Genomic DNA, 20,451 nt, shown 5'->3' on the forward strand with positions numbered 1-20,451 from the left:
TTTTCTTGATTTCTTTTAGTGTTTCTTAAAGCCAGAAAGTTGCCATTTGAAATGACTTTAGTTTTGTGTCATGTCTGTGATCTTTTTTTTCTACAAAATTAAACAACTGAATGAACATCCTGCGAGACTGGTGATTCCATAATTTTTGTCAGGGGTTGTATAATGAGATACACATACTGTGTTGTGATTGTTCAATATTGCTAATTGTGTTTAGAATTGGAGCTCCAGAAAATTTAAAATGAACATGCACAAATCAACTCAATTTCTTTTAAAATCACAAATATAAATTAAATGGCATGTAGGAATTAGAAAAAAAAAACTGCAGCTGATTTGTGATACACTTGCCTTCTACCAAATCGCCACTTGGTGGAAGCAGACTACTAACCATAACAGTATACAGTTCAACGCGCTTGATAGCCTGTGGGTGCCGTCCCACAAAAGACTCACGAGGTGAGGTGGTGAATAAAACAATTATATTGTTAGATGTATCAAATCATTGCGTGCGTGATGTTTTTTTTTTAAAATACTTTCTCTCGAAAATAATTATCTGACTGGAAGAAATTTGCAGGACTTAAATCATCCGTGTTAGATGTAAGCTTCCGTACCGAATGTTGAATGCTCTGTGTTACAGGCTATTTTTCAGACCTAGTAGAAGTAGCGAGTCGTGTATACAAGCACTTCCTATACTGTCCATGGTGAAGCACAGGCGGGTGCTGCACACCTCTATAAACGACAGGTATAGTTGGAGGGAAGTCACGTAAACGATATACTTTTCAGCCGGTAGTTACATCGTCACACCTTCAAGATAAAAGCCGCTATGATGTAAAATTAGTGCAATTAAATCGTTTGAGGTTTCTTTAAAATGTAAACGTGATGAGTTAATATTGAATCCACATGTACGCTTCGTTGTTTGGGCATTTTCCTTGAAAGTGTTAATGGTAATGCTTCTATTTATTTAACGTTGAAATGCTGAACAGGAAATTGTGTTTCCGTCGTCACGCTAACTTGTTTGTTACGGAGGTAGTTGGCCAAAGGCGGTGAGACGTAGTTTGAGGGAACATCATGTAGTTTATTACAGACCAAACTGACTACAATTAGACCTCGTTTTACTCCTATTATATCTCTTTAGAGGGATATTATACATTACTTATAAACAAAAACGTCCATCATGTTTCTACGCGGGTCTAAAAAGCGACGGTCAAACCGCTCGGTAAGTGTGCTATTTCAACACTTATATGTTCACCTTTGACTTTAGTCACTTAAATGAGCACCTTCTTTCAACTTTCACGATTATTTACATTGTTTGAAGACGTTTGACTGGTCGTTGTCATTTGAAACTTGCCCAGGTCTGACTGAACTTTATCCCACCCTCACCTGTCTTTTGTGCAAGCGTATTGTTTGTTTTTAAAGCGCACCACGCTTCATTTTTAGCCAAACTCCTGTTGATTTCGCATCTTTTCTCTCAGAGAGTTCTTTGTTACTTAAGTCATTACGGGCGTCTCAGGTGAGTCAGGGGAGCGGTGACATCATAGCCTCTTACCTGTCCAGGATGGGATGATGCAGATAGAACATGTTGCAACTTAATAAAGTTCTTATCATTGCAACAGTTGATAATAGATGGTGTTACAATTTGGAAGTGTTTAGTATTGTGTGATGAGCAGATGTTTTGTGGCACCAGACCGACCAACAGCTGTGCCGCCATGGGACATCTGGCAGTGCAGCAAACTTGGAATATGTCCAGACTGTCTCCATCAATTATACCATACTGTGTCTTGTCAAAATCACATATGTAGTTGACAAATTTGAATGCAAACCAGACCACGTTTGTGAATTTCCATCTGTGTATCAATCTACAGGATTCCAAACTCTAACCACAGTCTTAAACATATTAAACATTAATATCTTCACTCTAAAACCAATTATGATTTTATCCATCCATCTTCTTCCGCTTATCCGAGGTCGGGTCGCGGGGGCAGCAGCCTAATCAAGGCAGCCCAGTCTTCCCTCTCCCCAGCTACTTCGTCCACCTCCTCCCGGTGGATCCCGAGGCGTTCCCAGGCCAGTTGAGAGACACAGTCTCTCCAACGTGTCCTGGATCTTCCCCGAGGCCTCCTACCGGTTGGACGTGCCGTGAACACCTGATTTATAAAAAACAAAACAAAACAAACCCTTAAGCATTATTTTCGCATCATTTTTTACCTTTCACACTGCATCGCAGTCGGTTGTGCACATATACCTACTGTATGTGGCCAGGGAGCATTTCATAAGGCCAGATCAGATGACATGTCCCTTTTGTGTAAATACTTCAATTAGTAGTATTTAAGCAGTCTGGACACCTGTACTGCATGCAGTCACTACACTTAAGTATTAATGAACTTCATCAATATTTAACGCTCACATCCACACGAGAAAAAAAGAGAGTTTGGCATTAGATTGCAACAAAGTGTAGCTGCTGTTGTTGATTTTTACACCACTTCTGATTTTTAAGAGTCCCTAACTCGTATATTAGACTGGGGTTTTTCAAAGTATGAGACAGTGAACCTCCCATCAGAAAACAGCAGGACTACTTTTACTAGCTTTGACTTTGGAAAACAGTGATCAAATTTCTTTACCTCTTTTGTGATCTGTTGCAGACCAAACCACCAACCTTTTGTGTTTGGTTCATATTGATTTGGTACATCTAGGGCAGGGCTCGACAAACTACAGCCCGGGGGCCACATCCGGCCCGCCGAGCATTTGAATCAGGCCCGCCAGTTGCATTCAAAGTATTTAATTTAAACTTTTAACATACAAGTTGGCAACATGACTTGCAAGTAGACAGTCAATCAATCTCAGATGACCTTTTGATGGTTTAAGTAACTTTTCACATGCAGGGATCCAGACAACCACCTCACCCATGGTGCCAAACAAACACAAGTCAACAAATATGTGACACACAACTTAACCTACTCACTGGGAAGTAAAAAAGGAGGGACATTCACATACTCTTTAATAGCCAACGTTTTATCGTTGACAGTTCATATTGTATATCACACAGCCTTTATTCATGTACATTCCGGATGTCTTATCCATTAAAATAAATGTAATTCAATTTTGTTAAGGTATTTAATGTGGTCTGATGTTTAAAGTGCTCCTGACAAAAGGGACACAAGCACATTTAGAAGATTGTATGACACTTTTACAGTTGAAATAAGACAAACGTTTCCAGGTTGACTGTTAGAATTATAAACTTAAACTAGTGAGCTTGTATCACTATATATATATATATGTAGTATATATATAGCCTGGCCCCTGGGCCAATTTTGTTAACTGAACGTGGCCCGTGAGTCAAAAAGTTTGCCCACCCTGGTCTAGGGCCTAACCGATTACTCATGAATCCAAACAACAGTCTTCAGATTAACCGACTAAGAAAACTGTACTTTATATGTCCTTGATATGAGTGTACAGTGTGAGTGAGTTATGTGTTAATTTAGGAATCATTTTAAATATAATATTCTTATGTAAAGTTCGGACATACATGAAAACTTGACTCACACGGCAGTTCTAGGGACAAAACTCGCACGTAGACCAAGGACCTAGAGTATTTCACTTTTCACAAGCGCAGTTAGGGGTAAAGCAGTGATGAGCAAACATCCAAGTATAAAGTAGAGTGTGGCACCTTAGAGGCCCCTGGCATGAATGAATGTGGTCTGTTTGAACCTGCCCATTTGGGAAGGCTGCATCCACTCAACATGCCAAAGCAGCAAAGCGTCTGACCTCTCACCTGTGCTGTTAATGTTCACCCTCTCTGGGGCCACAACTTTAAGCAAATGAGTAAAAGTGGATGGCTGCATGGACACTGTATTTGTTACTTGCATGAGCTTAGCAATCACATATCATGTTGCTCCTCTTCACTCATGCAGCCCCAGACCACCAGACCATGTTGCTACTACTACCATGCTTGACTGCACACAATTATTTTGGTATTCATTTATATGGCTCTGTGTTGTCTTATTTTCAGGGGATGATAAATCTGCACTGCTTTCCAAGCAGGATATACTGTATATATTCTAAAGCAGTCGGGAATTATTTGTCGGGAATTAACTCACTGACGATCTGCTCCGCATACCTTTTCATGTTATTGCTATTTGTTGTCATGTTGTATTGCTATGATTGATCAGGATGATAATTTGATGAACTGATCTATTTAACAGGGGACGGTGGTTAGCATGTTGGCCACACAGTCAGGATTCATTGGGCATCTCTGTGTGGAGTTTGCATGTTCTCCGGGTTTTCTCAAGGTTTTCTAGTTTCCTCCCACATTCCAAAAACATGCATGTTAGGTTAATTGGCAACTCTAAAATGTCCATATGAGAGAATGTGAGAGTAAGTGGTTGTTTGTCTATATGTGCCCTGTGATTGGTTGGCGACCAGTCCAGGGTGTACCCCGCCTCTCGCCCGAAGTTAGCTGGGATAGGCTCCAGCATACCCCCGACCCTTGTGAGGATAAGCGGCATAGAAGATGGATGGATGGATCAATTTAACATACAAATTGGCTTATACATTTAAAGTAACAAAACTGAATGCATGCAGGTCACTGAGCTCTCAAGTTGGAAAATGACAATGCAAGCATGATCATATAGTGTCATTTCATCTGTTCACTCTCTGAATGGCATGTCAGCAAAACACCGTGCAGCATCCTGTAATCAAGCAGGGTGACTACAGCTTCCAAAGGTGTTTTGGATCCTGCGGCTATTGACGCTCATTCTTGGCCGTGCTAATGATCATTTTGAGAGTTGAATGTACAGGCAATTTGTCTTGTGTGCCTCTAAGGCTCAGTTAGCGTGTCAGAGTGTCAGGAAAATAACAGCTCTGGTCTCTTGTCATTGGTTGTACCTTACTGGAGCTGTGTGCAACACAAGTTATAAGAGAATGAATTGCAGCATAGACTGTAAAATTTCAAACAAATTGTGAAAGCAATGTTTGCTGTCAGGATGGAGAATTGTGACCAGAAGTTACAAATTGTGTTAGGAATGCATGCTTTGATGTTGGACTGTTACCAATTGTGTCCAAGTTATTGATGTTCATATGAAAATATAAATGCACATTTGTTTTTGCTCCCTTAATTAAGTAAGGGACATAAGATTACCAACATATGCAAACTTATAACTCTCAGTATTGGTCCATATGTTCAAATCTGTTGTAGTCCAAACTTGTAATAGTAATGTCATGGTTAGGTACCGCAATGGGGCGCTAGCATTCAAACGTACTATATCCCGCCCTCTTCAAGCTCAGCCGATAGCTTCTCTGAGACTGCGTATGTGTGCGCACGCACACTAATGGCATGTGACACGAGCCGTGAGTGAGAGGCAGCCATTAACGCCACTCCTCTTTTTCGGCCTGAAACACAAATCTCATTCAGTTTAACTCATAATTGTGAAGAATATAGACTTTTTTGTACAATCTGTTCTCTGAAACAACTATTTGCAACATATACTAGCCAGTGGTGGTGGTCTTATATTTTTGGGGTGGAAAAAAAGCGTAATTTGGAGTCAAGGAGGGCTAGAACCTTTAGCACCGTTATAAAACGATTTTTGGCGGTTTTAGAGACTGAAAACTGTCTCGAAGTGGAAGTTTTTAAAAATACTTGCATTATATTTCGCGTCAAAACACACAAAAATGCATCCTTTATAAAATGTTTATTCATGAATGGATGAGCTCAGGGCTGTTGTTCCATGTTCAGAATGAGAATGAGCTTGGTGACACTTCTCCAGTGTCCATTCACTGTGAACAGGGAAGCCACATTACTCCCATAACACAAATTCGTACCTTAAATCTAAACAAGAAAATATTAAAAATTTGGCCTTACATAAGTGCACGGTACAAATACAGTGGTACAGTAATAATAAATAATCCCTTATTTATCGTGGTTAATTGTAGGGGTTGTCACGATCCGTTATTCATATCGGTCCAATATGGAAAAAAAAGGGAAAAAAATGAATGACAAATAAAACGGATAGATGAACATTTAACGTCACAGATGGTAATTTTGTACTTTGAGAGTTAACAGGCACAAACGGATCACTGGGTGAAAACAATGTAATACATAAGGCACACCTACCTACCACCACATGACACCAAAACTCTATAAAATAAGTAAGAATGCGTATAAGTTTGTTGTCTTCCGCTTTCCAAGGCGTGTCTCGACGGACGACAAAGTGGAATTACTTCTGCGCGTCATTTTGGAGTATAAGGCAAAAAATACCAGGAGACTGTCGACTGGAGTTTGTCATGCCAGATATTATGGTGGCTTGTCGGCAGCGGTCACGTGATGACGAAGAGTGGCTACAAGGTGGGGACGTCATTGTTTTCAGAAAGTAGAGGTTTGCTTGTCTACAACAATCCAGCATTATCAGATTTTCCCACTCTGGAAGCCGTTTTTAAAAATATCGTTTCAGGGTACCCACAACGCCGTTGCTGTGTGGATGAAATGGTTACTTTGCCATTTTGACCTGAAAACATTCCCCTGTGGACAACAGCCCCTGAGTCACCAAAGAGTGGGATTTTTTGTGTGGGTAGTCACTGCAGGATGATACATGGGGCAAACTGGCTAGTTTGTGCAACAGTCTTATTTGAGTTTGCCAAATGAATGTGCCTTACGGGATCCCTTACTATTCTGTAAAGTAAATATTGTGTGATTTAGAGTTGATTGTGTGATTCAAGATGGCGGAATAAACAAGCAATGCTGGGAGTAGTCCATCCACATCTTTATTAAGACCACACGATTCGGATGTTTTTGCAGCTCCATGTGAAGGGGGGGAATTTTGTGCGTGGAACTTTTGTTCATACATGTTCATACACATACACGCCCACCCTAGAAACAGTTTACAATTTCTTGCAAAAAACCAAGATATTCTCCTTGTGCATATTCAACCACAAACAGTAATCGGTGTTCCAAAGTGCATAAAAATAGTCTTGAGCTCACTGCTGATTTAAATTGTGGCTGCAGTCATCCATGTAAGGTGTGTACAATTGGAAAAAAGAGCTCAGACTGAGCAGGTAGGTACAGGTCTCCTGTTCAAACCACGTACTTTTCCCATTAAACTGTCTGTTCGTAAGCGCCATTCATCTGCAATTACAGTTTGTCGGTATGTTTGAGAAGTTGAGCAAATACTGTTTTATGTGTGTTTGCTTGCGTGCAAATTCTGTCTTCTTGTGGTTGAGTCAATTTCCAAGTGGAAACATGCTGATAAAAGTATTCTGTGGATATGGTACTTTTTAAACCAATTCATTTATCCAGGGAACTCACCACACTGGAGGTACTGTAGTTGTTAAAGTTGAATTAGAGGAAAAGAAAGTTGAGGGAAAGGGTGCAGCTCTCATCCTGTGGCTGCTTCCTTCCGCCCAGCTTTAAAATAAGGGAGCCTGGAGTCTGTACAGACACACTCACTCAGATGCTGGGTGTAATTCATACTCAGCACCTTTTTAAGACTATAGATTTTTTTTTTTTTTTTTGATGACCTGTGAGTCACACATCTGTGTTTTCTGCAAGCTCTCAATAAAGTCCTGAATTTATTAATGAATATGGTGCATTTGCTTTTTGTCTCACATAATCAATAGTAAAGAAAGTAGAAAAATAACAATAATGTAGATGTAAAATAGTAGGATCAGAGCATTTAGTTTCCCCTGTGCTTAAGGCCGTGGCCACATGAACATGGATATTTCAAAAATGCACATTACCCACACACCGGTGTTAAAACATCTCCATCCACACCAGTGGAAAATCTCTATCCACATAAAAATGCATTGACAAACAGAAGCCTGAGAAAGCAATCACAGCTAACTTGGTTGTGTTATAATGCCTGTGTTTAACAATACACTGTAGTGGTATATTAGATGTACAATCTTTAAAATAAGCTCTCAGCACAACCACTGCTGTTGCATGAAATAAAACCAGTGTTTAAAATATCCGTGGTCACGTGGACATTGCTTACTAAACCTGTTTGATGTGAATGCACAATGCTGATGTCTCAGTGCACTTAAACATAATTATGTTATCGTTTCGTGTTGGGCTCAGGGATCATATCCCTGCCAGTTCACGTGCAGTATTATGCTGATGCAGGATTTTGATACAGCGCAGGGAGATTCATACACGCCATAAAGTAATCCGTGTGAAATGTATAGACAGCCCATTTTCCACCACAGTGCAATCAGTTTGTGCTCTACTTTCATGATGGTACGGTTCCTGCGAGCCTGCCGAGCAAACCTTGTATATACCAACCTCTCACCCTGAACTCGACTTGTCTGCCTCTGGTAGGAAATGATGTGAACTAAAGTGTTTTGTTTCCAGCAGGAGGAAGAGGACCCAGACAGAGGGCAGCCGTGCATGAGCTGTGGCGACCAGTGTCCCGGCTTCCGTGTACATGGCTGGAGGTATGAAGTGAAGGAGACACTGATTGTGTCGCTGCCATGTTGCCTTGGCAGGAAATGTTTTTTTTTTTTTTGTCTCACAATGTCTTTTGACCTTTGGAGGTCACACTCCCTTCTCTGTGCTTTTGGTGCTCACATGTACTGTATCTGCAAATATCAGGCAGAAAGAGGCGTTAACACTCACTCCTTTTATGTTTTATTTTGCTTTATCAGCCACATAAACCTTAAAACGTGTAACAAAATAACGCGCACCGAAATCATCCTAGAGTACAAGGTCTTTTTCCATAATGGTATTGTATTATATGTTGTTACTGTGTGTATATTTGCTACTGCACGGCAGAAATCAGCTCAACGATGATCTGTGCACACAATAAGAGCAGATATACACTAGGAGACAACAAATGTGACCCATCCAGGGTGCTGGTCTTAATCATGGCCATCATGAGGGCCATTAATGGTAAGAAGTACCACAGAGAGCCAGTATTACTGGATGTCATCCTATAACATCAAATTCTTAATTTGATGTCATTACCAATGTATTTTAGACATACATATACGCGTCCATCTCTGTGGGAACAATTTGCTGAAGGTCCTGTACTGTTCTAGCTTAACTGTACCACAGTGCACAAAGCACGGTCACTAGAGGCATGCTTGGGTGAATTTGATGTGGAAGAACTCTAGAACCCTGGCCTTAAGCCCATTAAAAATCTTTGCAATAAACTGGAACTCTCCCAAGTCCAACATCAGTGACCCAAGATCTCACAATTGTTCTTCTAGATAAAAGGACAACAATTCCCACATCTTGTTGAAGGTTACTTGATGTAACAAGTATAGTACAAATACTGAACTTTGGTCATTTTTTTGGTTTGACACAAGCCTGAAATATGTGAACTGTGGGTTGAAGGTTCTGTCGGACTAGTGCAGTTACGTGTACCTTATGTAAAGACAGGGCTGTAATTAGGGTTGCACCAATCTATGTTTTTTCAATTAACCTGAATTCGGATATCAGTCGATACAAATATAATTCCAGGACCAGAGCTCTGTTTGCTTTAATATGCAACTGCGCCAAAAGAGTATCAGTGAAAGCAGCTGTCTCCACATATGGAGCACTCGACATACACACACACAAGCGCTCAGCCTGACACGTTCATGGTTTTACAGACAGTCGGACAGAACTCTTAACATTGCACATTTCCAGGTCGCTACATTATAATTATTGTCGATTTCTTTATAAATTTATATTTCTACAGGCAAATACGATATTGTAGCGACCCGGAGAGGTTTTGTCTTGTGTAGTTGTCCAACTGTTTTGTGTGGCCTTGAACGTGTCAGGCGGAGAGTTTTTGTGCGTGTGTGCCGCGCATGAAGACAGCTATCAGTTTGGTGATATTCTTCGAGCTACATTTGCTAACAACAACAACAAACTGACAACATTAAAGCACAGGCATGGCTCATTGATAGGAAATCACCACATGTAGCATCTGCAATTTCCTATATGTGAATTACGCTGGTATCTGAACTCGATACCAATACTGGATTGGATTGGCTCCATCCCTAGCTGTAATTGTATCTTTTGTCTTTTATCAATTTAGTTATCATCCATCTATTCAAGCCAAGACAACAGCTTTGCAGGTAGAATGTAATCTAAAACGTATGCCCTCTACATCCTGCTGCATTCTCATCTGAGTACTGTACAGATTTATTCTTTTATTTTGTTTATTTTATTTTTTATTTTGTTATTGTTTTATTGTCAACATTGCATTTTTATTTGTTTTTGTTTGATTGAGAGGACCAACAAATATGAGGGTGATTAAATGACAGAGATGGATAGGGGTCATTTTGTAAGACCTCACAGACTCGTGCCATTGTATGTCCCTCAATAACCAATTTAGAATGTGATGGAGAAAATCATCCAAGCGGGCATAGGCTCAGCTGCTGAAGCTTGCTGAAAGGAAACTGATCCATCTTTCTCACACAGGGTTTAATATGAGGGGCTAACCAGATGGTGCTCCCACTGGCCAGCAGAGAGATAATTGAGTTACTTTTGACCCAAAGGTTTCTGTCGTGCTTTAGAAGTCTTCACAGTCCCATTTATGATTAGTCTGCTGGCCATGCAGTAATTACTCTGTCGCTTATATGGCAGGCAGTTTTGGACAAGATCCATCTGTTCTGTCTTTGCACCAGATCCAAGAAGAGTTTGACATGGACCATTGTAGTAAGTCCCAGTCTTCATCATTTCAATAAGCCCATATAAAAGCCACAACATCACGACAACATGTGCGATCAAAAGATCTCAGACAAATTCTGACACATATTTATGCCCAGTGTTGATGAACACCATCAGTCTGCAGTGCATCTGGGTGGTGTTTCAAATATTCTATTCTAATATTATTTTAGACTCATGTCAATATGCTGCACTGTAGTTATTTTTTACAATGTTGTGTCTGGTCAGGGTATGTGTATATCTCTATATTGGGGGAACTATTGTACAATCGTGAGCTATGAGAAAACACATAACAAGCTGATCAACCCATTGGAAATCGCAGAAGGTCATTACTCAGTATAACAGTCTGACTCAGTGTCATCTTAAACAGAACGCTAAAATCATCACACAGCAACTTAACACTCAAAAGGTAGATCAAACATGATGGGAAGAAGTTAGAATAGTTGTCTTTTTATTCTAAACTTGTATTGGTACTTGTCTTGTATATTTCTTACCTACCTTTTGAGTGTTAAGTTGCTGTGTGATTATTTTAGCATTCTTTCTAAGATGACACCATGAATCAGACTGTTATATTGAGTTCCAATTGGTTGACAAGCTTGTCATGAGTTCCCTTATAGCTCGTGATTGGCTTCTGACAAAGAAAGAGCTGTGGTAGCGGCACAGTGTTTAAAAGATTAGTAATAGTTATAGGAGATATCACGAGATTAGAACATGGCCATAAATTAGCCGCACCGCTGCATAAGCCACAGGGTTCAAAGGTTAAAAAAAAGTAGCCGCTTGTACACTGGAAATTATGGTATTTTACTATTTTAAAGAGTGCACAGATGTGTTGTGACTTCAGTGAAGGCTAAAGATTTATTTGACATTTCACCAGAGACACTGTGTTCCAGTGTGCTCTCATCTTCCTTGATCACAATGACACATGCTGCACTTCATGTGTGACATTTGCAGTGTATGATTAATAACTGCATGAAACAGTTATTGCTCATCTGGTGTGAATCTGATGCAGCAGTTTGGACTCAATGCACGGCATCTTCCAAGGCAAGCTGATGAAGTGATACACGTAATATAACAGCCGGCGCTGAGTTTTTAGCTTTTAGAGTGAATTCACAAGTCACGTGAGCGTGCATGTCCTCTGAGAACTGTGTGTGTCATACTGTAGTGTCTGGCTCATGAGTCTTTTGTTTGAGCCCACTGTCGGCAAAGGAGGAGGTTGGGAGTCGGGGGTGGCAGTGACAATGAAAAGAGCAGTTCAAACGGAGAAATGAGCAAATGCACTGAAAGGCTGCTTTTATAGAGGAGCACCACCCTGGATGGGACAACGTCATTATGATAACCGGGACTGATTTGTCGTGATTGCAGGTAAAGAAGAGCACGCACTGTTGTAATGTTGTGACTGTGAGTTCATGATCCGAGTCCACCTCAGCTGAGGTTGGAGTCCCAAAAAGAGGTTAATTGGGGGTGAAGAACATCTGAGATGACTTGAAATGTTGATCTACTGATAGACTTACTCAATCTTTTTATTATCATTTTGAAACAGATTAGGTCTATAACCCTGATGATTTTTTTGTCATTTTTCCCTCTAGTGGCACAATCCTGCACATAGAGAGAGACATGACATTAGATTATCCGCTCTATCATCCTATGGATCTTTTATGCTAAATTGACCGATGTTAGAACTTTTTGGGTTCTTTCACTTGCGTATATGTGACAGTTACATATCTATGAAACATGCTTTCATCACGTTTTGGACAGTGCCATGTCGCCAGCTGTTTCCTTACACCCACCTACATGTGCATGTTCTGTTTGCCCCGCTTCAGACATGATGCATGGAAATAAATCCCAGTCTAACTGCGTTACAACAGACATGTCAAGGAGTGTCCTGAAAATAAGAGAGCCCTTACAGCAGTTGAAGGATGTGGGGGCCACTTTGATACATTTTGTACATCTAAGTTGCTAAAACCAATCCAGAGTAGCTTAATACTTGTACATGCTAAGCTATCTGAACAAAACATTGACTTTTTAGCTTTGTGTTATAGGTGACGAAATAAATTGGTGTAATATCTAATTAATTCTTTTTTGGAATATGCCAAGGGCCAAAAAAAAAAAAAAAAAAAAAAAAAACAGAAAAAGTCCTCCGGTCCACACCTCCAAAAAAGGAGGTGCAATGCTGTTTACATGCACTTTTGTATATGCGTTTGTATTGGGTGTCGGTATGTGAGGGTTCTATGCTTGATAAAGCAGCTTTGTGCCAACTTGAGCCACTAGTACCAGCTGGCAGTCTCTTATGCAACAGAGATATACTGTACGTGCAATACTTTACCACATGGTCGCCCCCCCAAACATGACTTCCCCTTGTCGTCCACAGTGAGCCTTCTACATCAGCCGCTCCCACAAACACACTCACCCGGTGACAGATGTGGAGTCCAAGGATGAGAGGGGGTGTGATGTTAGCCTGAGCGAGATTACCACTCTCATCCCCCCCCCCCCGCCTTAAGCCACTGACCTCATTTCCTGCCTGTTTGGGACACAAATGAAGGGGCTTGCTGCCCTTAATGGAAGTGGGATGTTGGTAGAATGTGTGCAAAAACAACAAGTCATGATCTCTTGTGCCTCAATTTCATCAATGATGGGATTAAAATCAAATTTAGTCCCTGAGTGTGAATAGTGGAACACTAAACCCTCCTTCTGTTGAACTGATGATTATCAGTTTGGACCTTTCTGCATAGTTTTTTTAAACTGCGTCTGTGTTGTTCCTAATTCCAATGTGATTGCTGCTGCTGTTGTTGGGAGTCAGACTGCTGCTGCTGTTGTTGGGAGTCAAAGAATGTGATTAGGCTGTGTTTTACACTTCAAAAATGGGAATGGCAATTTTTAAAAGAAAAAAAAAACTTTAGCTGTGGTTGAAGTTCCTTTTTGTTGCTGCAGTTGTCATTCATTGCCTGGTCAAAAAAAGGGTTCCGCACTCTAATATTTCATTGTACCACGTTTAGCTTTGCTTACAGGATGCGTTCACTGTGGCATGGTAACTGCAAGCATCTGCAATGTCACATTTGTTTCTGTCCTGAGTTGCATTGTTTTTTTTGCCAAAACCTTTTATTGATAACTGAAGATTTGGACCACCGTGCAAATCTTTAGTGCGTGTGTTTTGCAGCCTTGGTACTGATCTTATTTTTAAATTTCATATTTTGATCATGTACATATTGTCAAGGAAGAGCAAGACCATCTGAAGTGAGCCAACATTTCTGCCTGAGTACAACAGAAGAGCCCACCCCTTAATTAATTGTGTCCACAGGAAGATCTGTGTGCACTGCAAGTGTGTGCGAGAGGATCATGCCGTGCGCTCAATGCCAGGCCAGCTGGAAAAGATGATGACAAAGTTGGTGTCCGATTTTCAGAGACACTCCATCTCCGATGACGACTCGGGCTGCGCCTCTGAGGAGTATGCGTGGGTTCCGTCTGGACTCAAACCTGAGCAGGTGACCCCTTGCTCAAGAACTTGCTAAAGATTGTATCATTTCAGTAAACCAGATTTTTGTTGCGTGAACACCTCTGTTCATTTTGCAGGTTTATCAGTATTTCAGCTGCTTGCCAGAGGACAGGGTGCCCTATGTGAATAGCGCAGGGGAAAGATACCGAATCAAACAGTTGCTGCACCAACTTCCTGCCCACGACAGTGAGGTAACACCACTGAACAATTTTGATACGGAGTGATTACCTCATAAAATTAACAACCTCAAAGAGGGGTGACCTTTGTGGAGGAATAGTGCATGAAGCAGTGAAGAAGCCATATACTTGGAGACAGTCAGGTGTAGATCCAGGATTTTCTCTCACTGCATGAGCACTAAGCTCTCCACCAAAGGCAAACAAATTAAAACAAGTACTGGTTACTGAATTTGTATGGTTTCTTAATTGGCCTTAATTGGCCTGTGCCCCAAAAATCTATAATAAGAAGTATTTTGTGTAATTCTGCTGCCAGACGCAGTTCAACACTTCTTTTCTTGATCGTTGATTTCCTGAAGAAGTCATTACCTTGAACATTACAATGAATATGTGACTTTGTTCATGTTTGAACAATTAAATGCATTGAACTTATTATTTCTGTGTACATCTGCAGCCACAGTACTGCAACTCTCTAAAGGAGGAGGAGAAGAAGGAGTTACGTTTGTTCAGCCAACAGAGGAAACGAGACAACGTGGGCCGAGGCGTTGTCAGACTCTTCCCCGTCACCATGACTGGAGCTGTCTGCAAGCAGGTAGAGCAGCATTTTTATTTCATGTTCATATACTGTATTGACTACGTAAGAAAAACATGATACCTGGAGCTTCCCTCCTCCTGCACCCCACCCTCTCTTATTAAAGTATTTTTTTTCCCAGTGTGGCAGAAAGATCAACGGCGGAGACATTGCAGTGTTTGCCAATCGGGCGGGAAACGGCAGTTGTTGGCACCCTCAGTGTTTCCAATGTGCCTGCTGCAGTGAACTGCTGGTTGACCTGATATACTTCTACCAAGACGGACAGATCTATTGCGGCCGTCATCATGCTGAGAGACTCAAGCCCCGATGTCAAGCTTGTGATGAGGTGATTGTCACTCAACAGTCATCCCTTTGCATTCTGAACAACATCGGACAATCTGTCTAATGTTGTTGTGTTATAACATTTAATGATGAAACTGGTTCAGTGACTAACCAATCTTAATCCCTACCCATGACTAAAGGAAAATCTTTAATTTCTTAGTAAATTTTCCCTATTACTATCCATTGTATGAGCGCTGTAACTTTTAAAACAAACTGAAGAAGTTGTTATATAAACTCATATACTGTAGAAAGACTTCAGATTCCACCCTGGTCTTAGTTGTCCCAGATGACTCTGTTTCAGAGGACCATTTTTCTGTCTACTCTTCTTGCTATGAAGGGCCTCTGAGTGACTTAACAGATTAGCCCATGCTTTACTAATGGATCTGGCACGATTGACCTACAAGATTCTATGCTCAGGGAATAGTTAAGCCCACAAGAGCAGGGTGCCAGCATCTTTTTTTTTTTTTATCTTTTAACCCAAATCCTCTGTAAAAAATTGCCCATCTGCAACCAGTTAGCTGCTGCAGTGTGTTCTGTCACATTCACTCTCTTATTCTGTTTTTTGTCAATCTTAGATTATTTTTGCGGATGAATGTACAGAAGCAGAAGGAAGGTTCTGGCACATGAAGCACTTCTGCTGTTTTGAATGTGAGGCACCATTGGGCGGTCAGCGTTACATCATGAGAGAGTGTCGCCCATACTGCTGCTCCTGCTATGAGTCCCTGTATGCAGAGTATTGTGACACCTGTGGCGAACACATTGGTACGGAAATATATTTAACTGTTTTACCTTTGTTTAAGATGTCATAATTTAAATGGCAAGATATACTAGTCCCATCTTTTATCTAAAATGATAGCAAATCTTTGTGTATACAGTATTCACATCCATAAAAATGCCTGATTAGAAGAACAGAACAGCTTACATTCATCCTTCACCATGTTAGGTCCACCTGCATCATCCAGTAGATACAGTACATACATTCAGTACCTGCCAGTGAGTGCACACCTCACATTTCTGCAAGTATTTCATTATATCTTTTCATGGGACAACACTGAAGAAATGAGACTTTAGTACAATCTAAAGTAGTTGGTTTACTGTCCCCTCAAAATAAATCATCACAACAATTAATGTCTAAACTGCTGGTAACAAAAATGAGGACACCCCTGAATTGGGCCCAAAGTGTCAATATTTTGTGTAGCTACCATTATTTTCCAGCACTGCCTTAACTTTCTTTGGCAGGTAGTTCACTAGAGCAGGGGTGTCAAACTCGTGCCATGGAGGGCCGAGACACTGCAGGTTTTCTTTCCAGCCAGTCACTAAAGCAGGTGATTTTAATGATCAACACCTTCAGTTTGAGGGAAGGAGCTCATCAATTGAATCACCTGCTGAAGAAACTGGTTGGAGAGAAAACCTGCAGCGTCTCGGCCCTCCAGGGCACGAGTTTGACACATGTGCACTAGGGTTTCATAGATTGCCTCTGGAATCCTCTTCCACTCATGACATCACGAAGCTGGTGGATGTTAGAGACCTTGTACACTCTACCTTCCATTTGAGGATTCCCCACAGATGCTAAATAGGGCTTAGGTCTGGAAACTTGCTTGGCTAGTCCGTCGCCTTTACCCTCAGATTCATTAGTAAGGCAGTGGGTGTCTTGGGGCCATGTTTGTATCATGTTGGAATACTGACCTGCAGCCCAGTTTCTGGAGCGATGGGATCATATGCTCTGCTTCAGTATGTCACCGTACAAGTTGGAATTTGTTTCCCTCAATGAACTCTAGCTCACCAGTGCCAAAAGTACTCCTCCAGCCCCATACCATGACACTCCCAACCACCACGCTTGACTGTGGGCAAGACACATTTGTCTTTGTACTCTTCGCCTTGTTGCCACCACACACGCTTGGCACTGTCTGAACCAAATAAGTTTACCTTGGTCTCTTCAGACAACAAGACATGGTTCCAGTCATCCACGTCTTTGGTCTGCTTGTCATCAACAAACTGTTTGCGGGCTTTCTTGCATCATCTTTAGAAGAGTTCTGGTACAACAGGCATGCAGACCAATGTGAAACAAACACAACCTCTGGATATAACGCTGAGCATGTGCACTCAATTTCTTTTTCACATCCTCAGAGAGTTCGATGCCAAGAGGTGCCATGTTGACATTCCAGTAACAAGTATAAGAGAGTGTGAGCGGTAACACTAAATTTAAGACATATTCATATTAAAATGTGTTTCTAATATTTTGTCTCCCTAATTTAACTACATGGGGAAGAAAAAACTTTACAAACTCACCTAAGTATGATAAAGTGTAAGTATACACCACTGCAAACTGCCACGACAATAACTTTTGCTATGCTATTTTTATTGCAGAATTTATATTTCCAATGAAAGCACTAATTTTGCAGGTGAAATCAATTACAGTGTATTTATATTATATTAATAATTACTTTAAGAAACACATAGCAAGCAACTTGTTCGGTTGTTATGATACTGTCTCAATGACACGCCAAATTCCAAAATCAATCAACTGAGCCATCATGAACAGACTTTCTGTATCATGCTTTGTTACTTCATAGGATGGTAAGTGAACTGAGGAAATGTCAGTTTGGAAAAAACTACAGATATGGTGCATGTTTTGCTGCTGCTATAATTTAATTTCATTTTGTAGGCATCGACCAGAGCCAGATGACATATGAGGGTCAACATTGGCACGCAGTGGAGTTTTGTTTCTGCTGTGCTCGATGTGGACTACCTCTGCTGGGACGCCCCTTCCTCCCTCGGAGGGGGCTTATCTTCTGCTCCAGGTCTTGTTCACTTGGAGAGGACACCAATAACTCCGACTCCTGTGACTCGGTACTGCAGAGTAGACCACTTCCACACAGCCGCTGCGGGGCAGCAGAGAGGCTCCAGCAACAGCAGTGTGGTTCTCCATTACAACCAATAGAGGGCGTCAACCCTCTTATAAGTACTGCAAAAGACTGCATCTATACTGTAATGGAAAATAGAGGTATGTTCATCTCAAATACTGCGTCTTTAATATATTCAGGGAAAGATGATGATTAGTTTCTTATTTTCCATGTTCCCCCCTTAGGTGTCAGCTGCTCGACTCCTGTTCAAAATGGAATTCCGTCATCCGGTGGTCATCACCGAGACTCCTATTCACCTCTCCCTCACATTCATCGAGGAAATGGCCTCAGACCCTCTTGGCCTTGCAACATTCCACATTACAATTTGTTGCCAGAGGGCTGTGGAATCAAACTGCCTGTGAGTGGCCTTTTAAATGGAAATGTTGCACATCCTGCCCCTAGTCTCCATTCGAGAGGAACCTCTACTGGTGAAGACTGTCAGAACTGGGTGGAAAAGACTAATCAAGCAATGAAAGGTATTGCAGACCATCTTTGACTACATAAAAACATCAATATAAAATGTTAGTTTTCTGTGAAAATATTAATCTGATTGTCTTCTCCAGATGCTCTCCAGTCAAATGCAAACTCACACACCGACATGTCACCTGAACCACCTCCCCTCCCACCTCCACTCCCCATTAAGACTCGAGACCTGATACCACAGGACTCATCCCCTCTAAATACGCCCCAGTCAGAGGAAAGCCTCTCCCATTCTCCACCCATGCTGTCTCGTAGTGGGAGAGCAAGGGTCAGCTTCAGAGAACCAATCAGCAGCAGCTACTCTGTTGATGAGGAAGAGGATGAAGAGGAGAATGGAGTAGAGCCACCTGACAATGGGGACAGCCCTCAGGACGAAGATGAAGTAAAAGGAGGTTTTGGAAGCAGGTCACATCTACAGAAAGGCATCCCACCTCAGATGGATCTACTAGGTAAGAATAAGGCTGAAGAAAACCTTTCACCTCACCTAGAATCAGGGAAGTTTATTTTTGTTTTTGTTGAAACAGATGGATCCTCTTACCACCAACGCAGTCTGCGGCGTGGATGGAGTCGTTGCCGCGTTTCATCTGACCCAAACCTCCACCCGACCTCAGACAGTCGCTCCCGACACGCACAGGCCGACCGCCCTCAACTGGACACTCTGGACCATGACGAGAGAGAGAAGGATGCCCCCTCACTGCTCCTACAGCCGGGCCGGCACAAGCACGAAGACTCCTGTTCTACGTGCTCTTCATCTTCAGACTCGGAGCAAGAGGGCTATTTCCTTGGACAGCCTATACCTTTGCCTCCCCAACTTCGAAAACATCAAGCCAACGAGGATAAAGACACAAAAGAAGAAGAGCCAGCTCAGTGGGGACTAAGGGGCAGTATCAGGCGGAGACAAGCTCACAGTCATGGTGCTAAGGACAAAGATAAAAACTGCACTGTCTCCTGATGCAAACACTGGAAAACATCACACTGTAGTGGCACAAGTAATCACTGCACATGATTTACTGTATGACTAATGGATTCCAACAAGCCACCATTTTGCTATTTTGTTAAGTCTTTCATTCACAATCATGCATTTGAGAAAGAAAAACTAAGGGATGATATTTGAGTGGACTTATGTACACTTGATACCTTCATTTGAACATGATGTGACAGATTTAAGGTCATTTAGGTCACCATCTGTGAACAGTGTGTTTTTACATATATTTTCTGAATTTTATTTTCAATTTTAAATTTAAACAATTATCAGTGACCCTTCGGGGAAATATTACTTTCACCTCTAAAGTTTTTACAGTCCAGATAGTATCAACCAAACACCTCATAAATGGGACATTAAATATATTACATACATGATTAGCTTGACTGTCACTTATAATGAGTTCTGTAATATATTACAGCGGTAATAAATAATCAGTATCTTGGAATTTAACGTGGAACTAACTCTGGTAGTTACTCAAAAAAAATTAAATAATAGCGAAAACAATCAATGTGTATACAGTATGTACAAAGGCCAACTACTGCAAAGGGTTTAATTATTATTGTATTTTGGGAGAGATTATAATGAATGTTGAATGAGGCAGGCTTATTTTGGCAATAAATGTGTTCTGGTTAGCAAGTGTTTTATTTGCTGAATAGTTGACACACACAAAAAAAACTGTATTTGCAAATTAATTTGATTTAATTAACATGCTTCACTGCACACAAATTAGATAGACGCATAGATTCTTATAGCCTTCAAAAATACCGTGCAATTTACTCCAAAGGACTATTATTAATATTTATCAAATTACTGTTGAAAAAAGTATTGTTTCAGTTCCAGTAGCCGGCAGGTAAATTAAGATAAACAGGCCAGC

At 41.1% G+C, this 20,451-nt stretch overlaps 1 protein-coding gene across 5 annotated transcripts; it reads left to right on the forward strand.

Annotated features, from left to right (window-relative positions):
- The first annotated feature begins 1,029 nt into the window (after window positions 1-1,029).
- prickle3 (prickle homolog 3) lies at window positions 1,030-20,189 on the forward strand. 5 transcript variants are annotated; one of them, XM_054788211.1, is made up of 11 exons: window positions 1,030-1,210; window positions 8,330-8,412; window positions 13,929-14,112; window positions 14,201-14,314; window positions 14,751-14,888; window positions 15,010-15,213; window positions 15,785-15,971; window positions 17,875-18,213; window positions 18,298-18,588; window positions 18,676-19,041; window positions 19,117-20,189. In XM_054788211.1, the coding sequence occupies exons 1-11, from the start codon at window positions 1,169-1,171 to the stop codon at window positions 19,542-19,544; spliced, it is 2,376 nt and encodes a 791-aa protein (XP_054644186.1). In that variant the 5' UTR covers window positions 1,030-1,168; the 3' UTR covers window positions 19,545-20,189. The 5 variants fall into 5 exon arrangements, with proteins under 5 accessions (XP_054644186.1, XP_054644194.1, XP_054644222.1 ...); XM_054788219.1 differs by having other exon boundaries at window positions 8,333-8,412; XM_054788247.1 differs by having other exon boundaries at window positions 1,155-1,210; window positions 13,002-14,112.
- Window positions 20,190-20,451: the final 262 nt, after the last annotated feature.

The sequence above is a fragment of the Dunckerocampus dactyliophorus genome, chromosome 1 (genome assembly GCF_027744805.1).
Source record: "Dunckerocampus dactyliophorus isolate RoL2022-P2 chromosome 1, RoL_Ddac_1.1, whole genome shotgun sequence".
NCBI classification, from domain to species: domain Eukaryota; kingdom Metazoa; phylum Chordata; class Actinopteri; order Syngnathiformes; family Syngnathidae; genus Dunckerocampus; species Dunckerocampus dactyliophorus.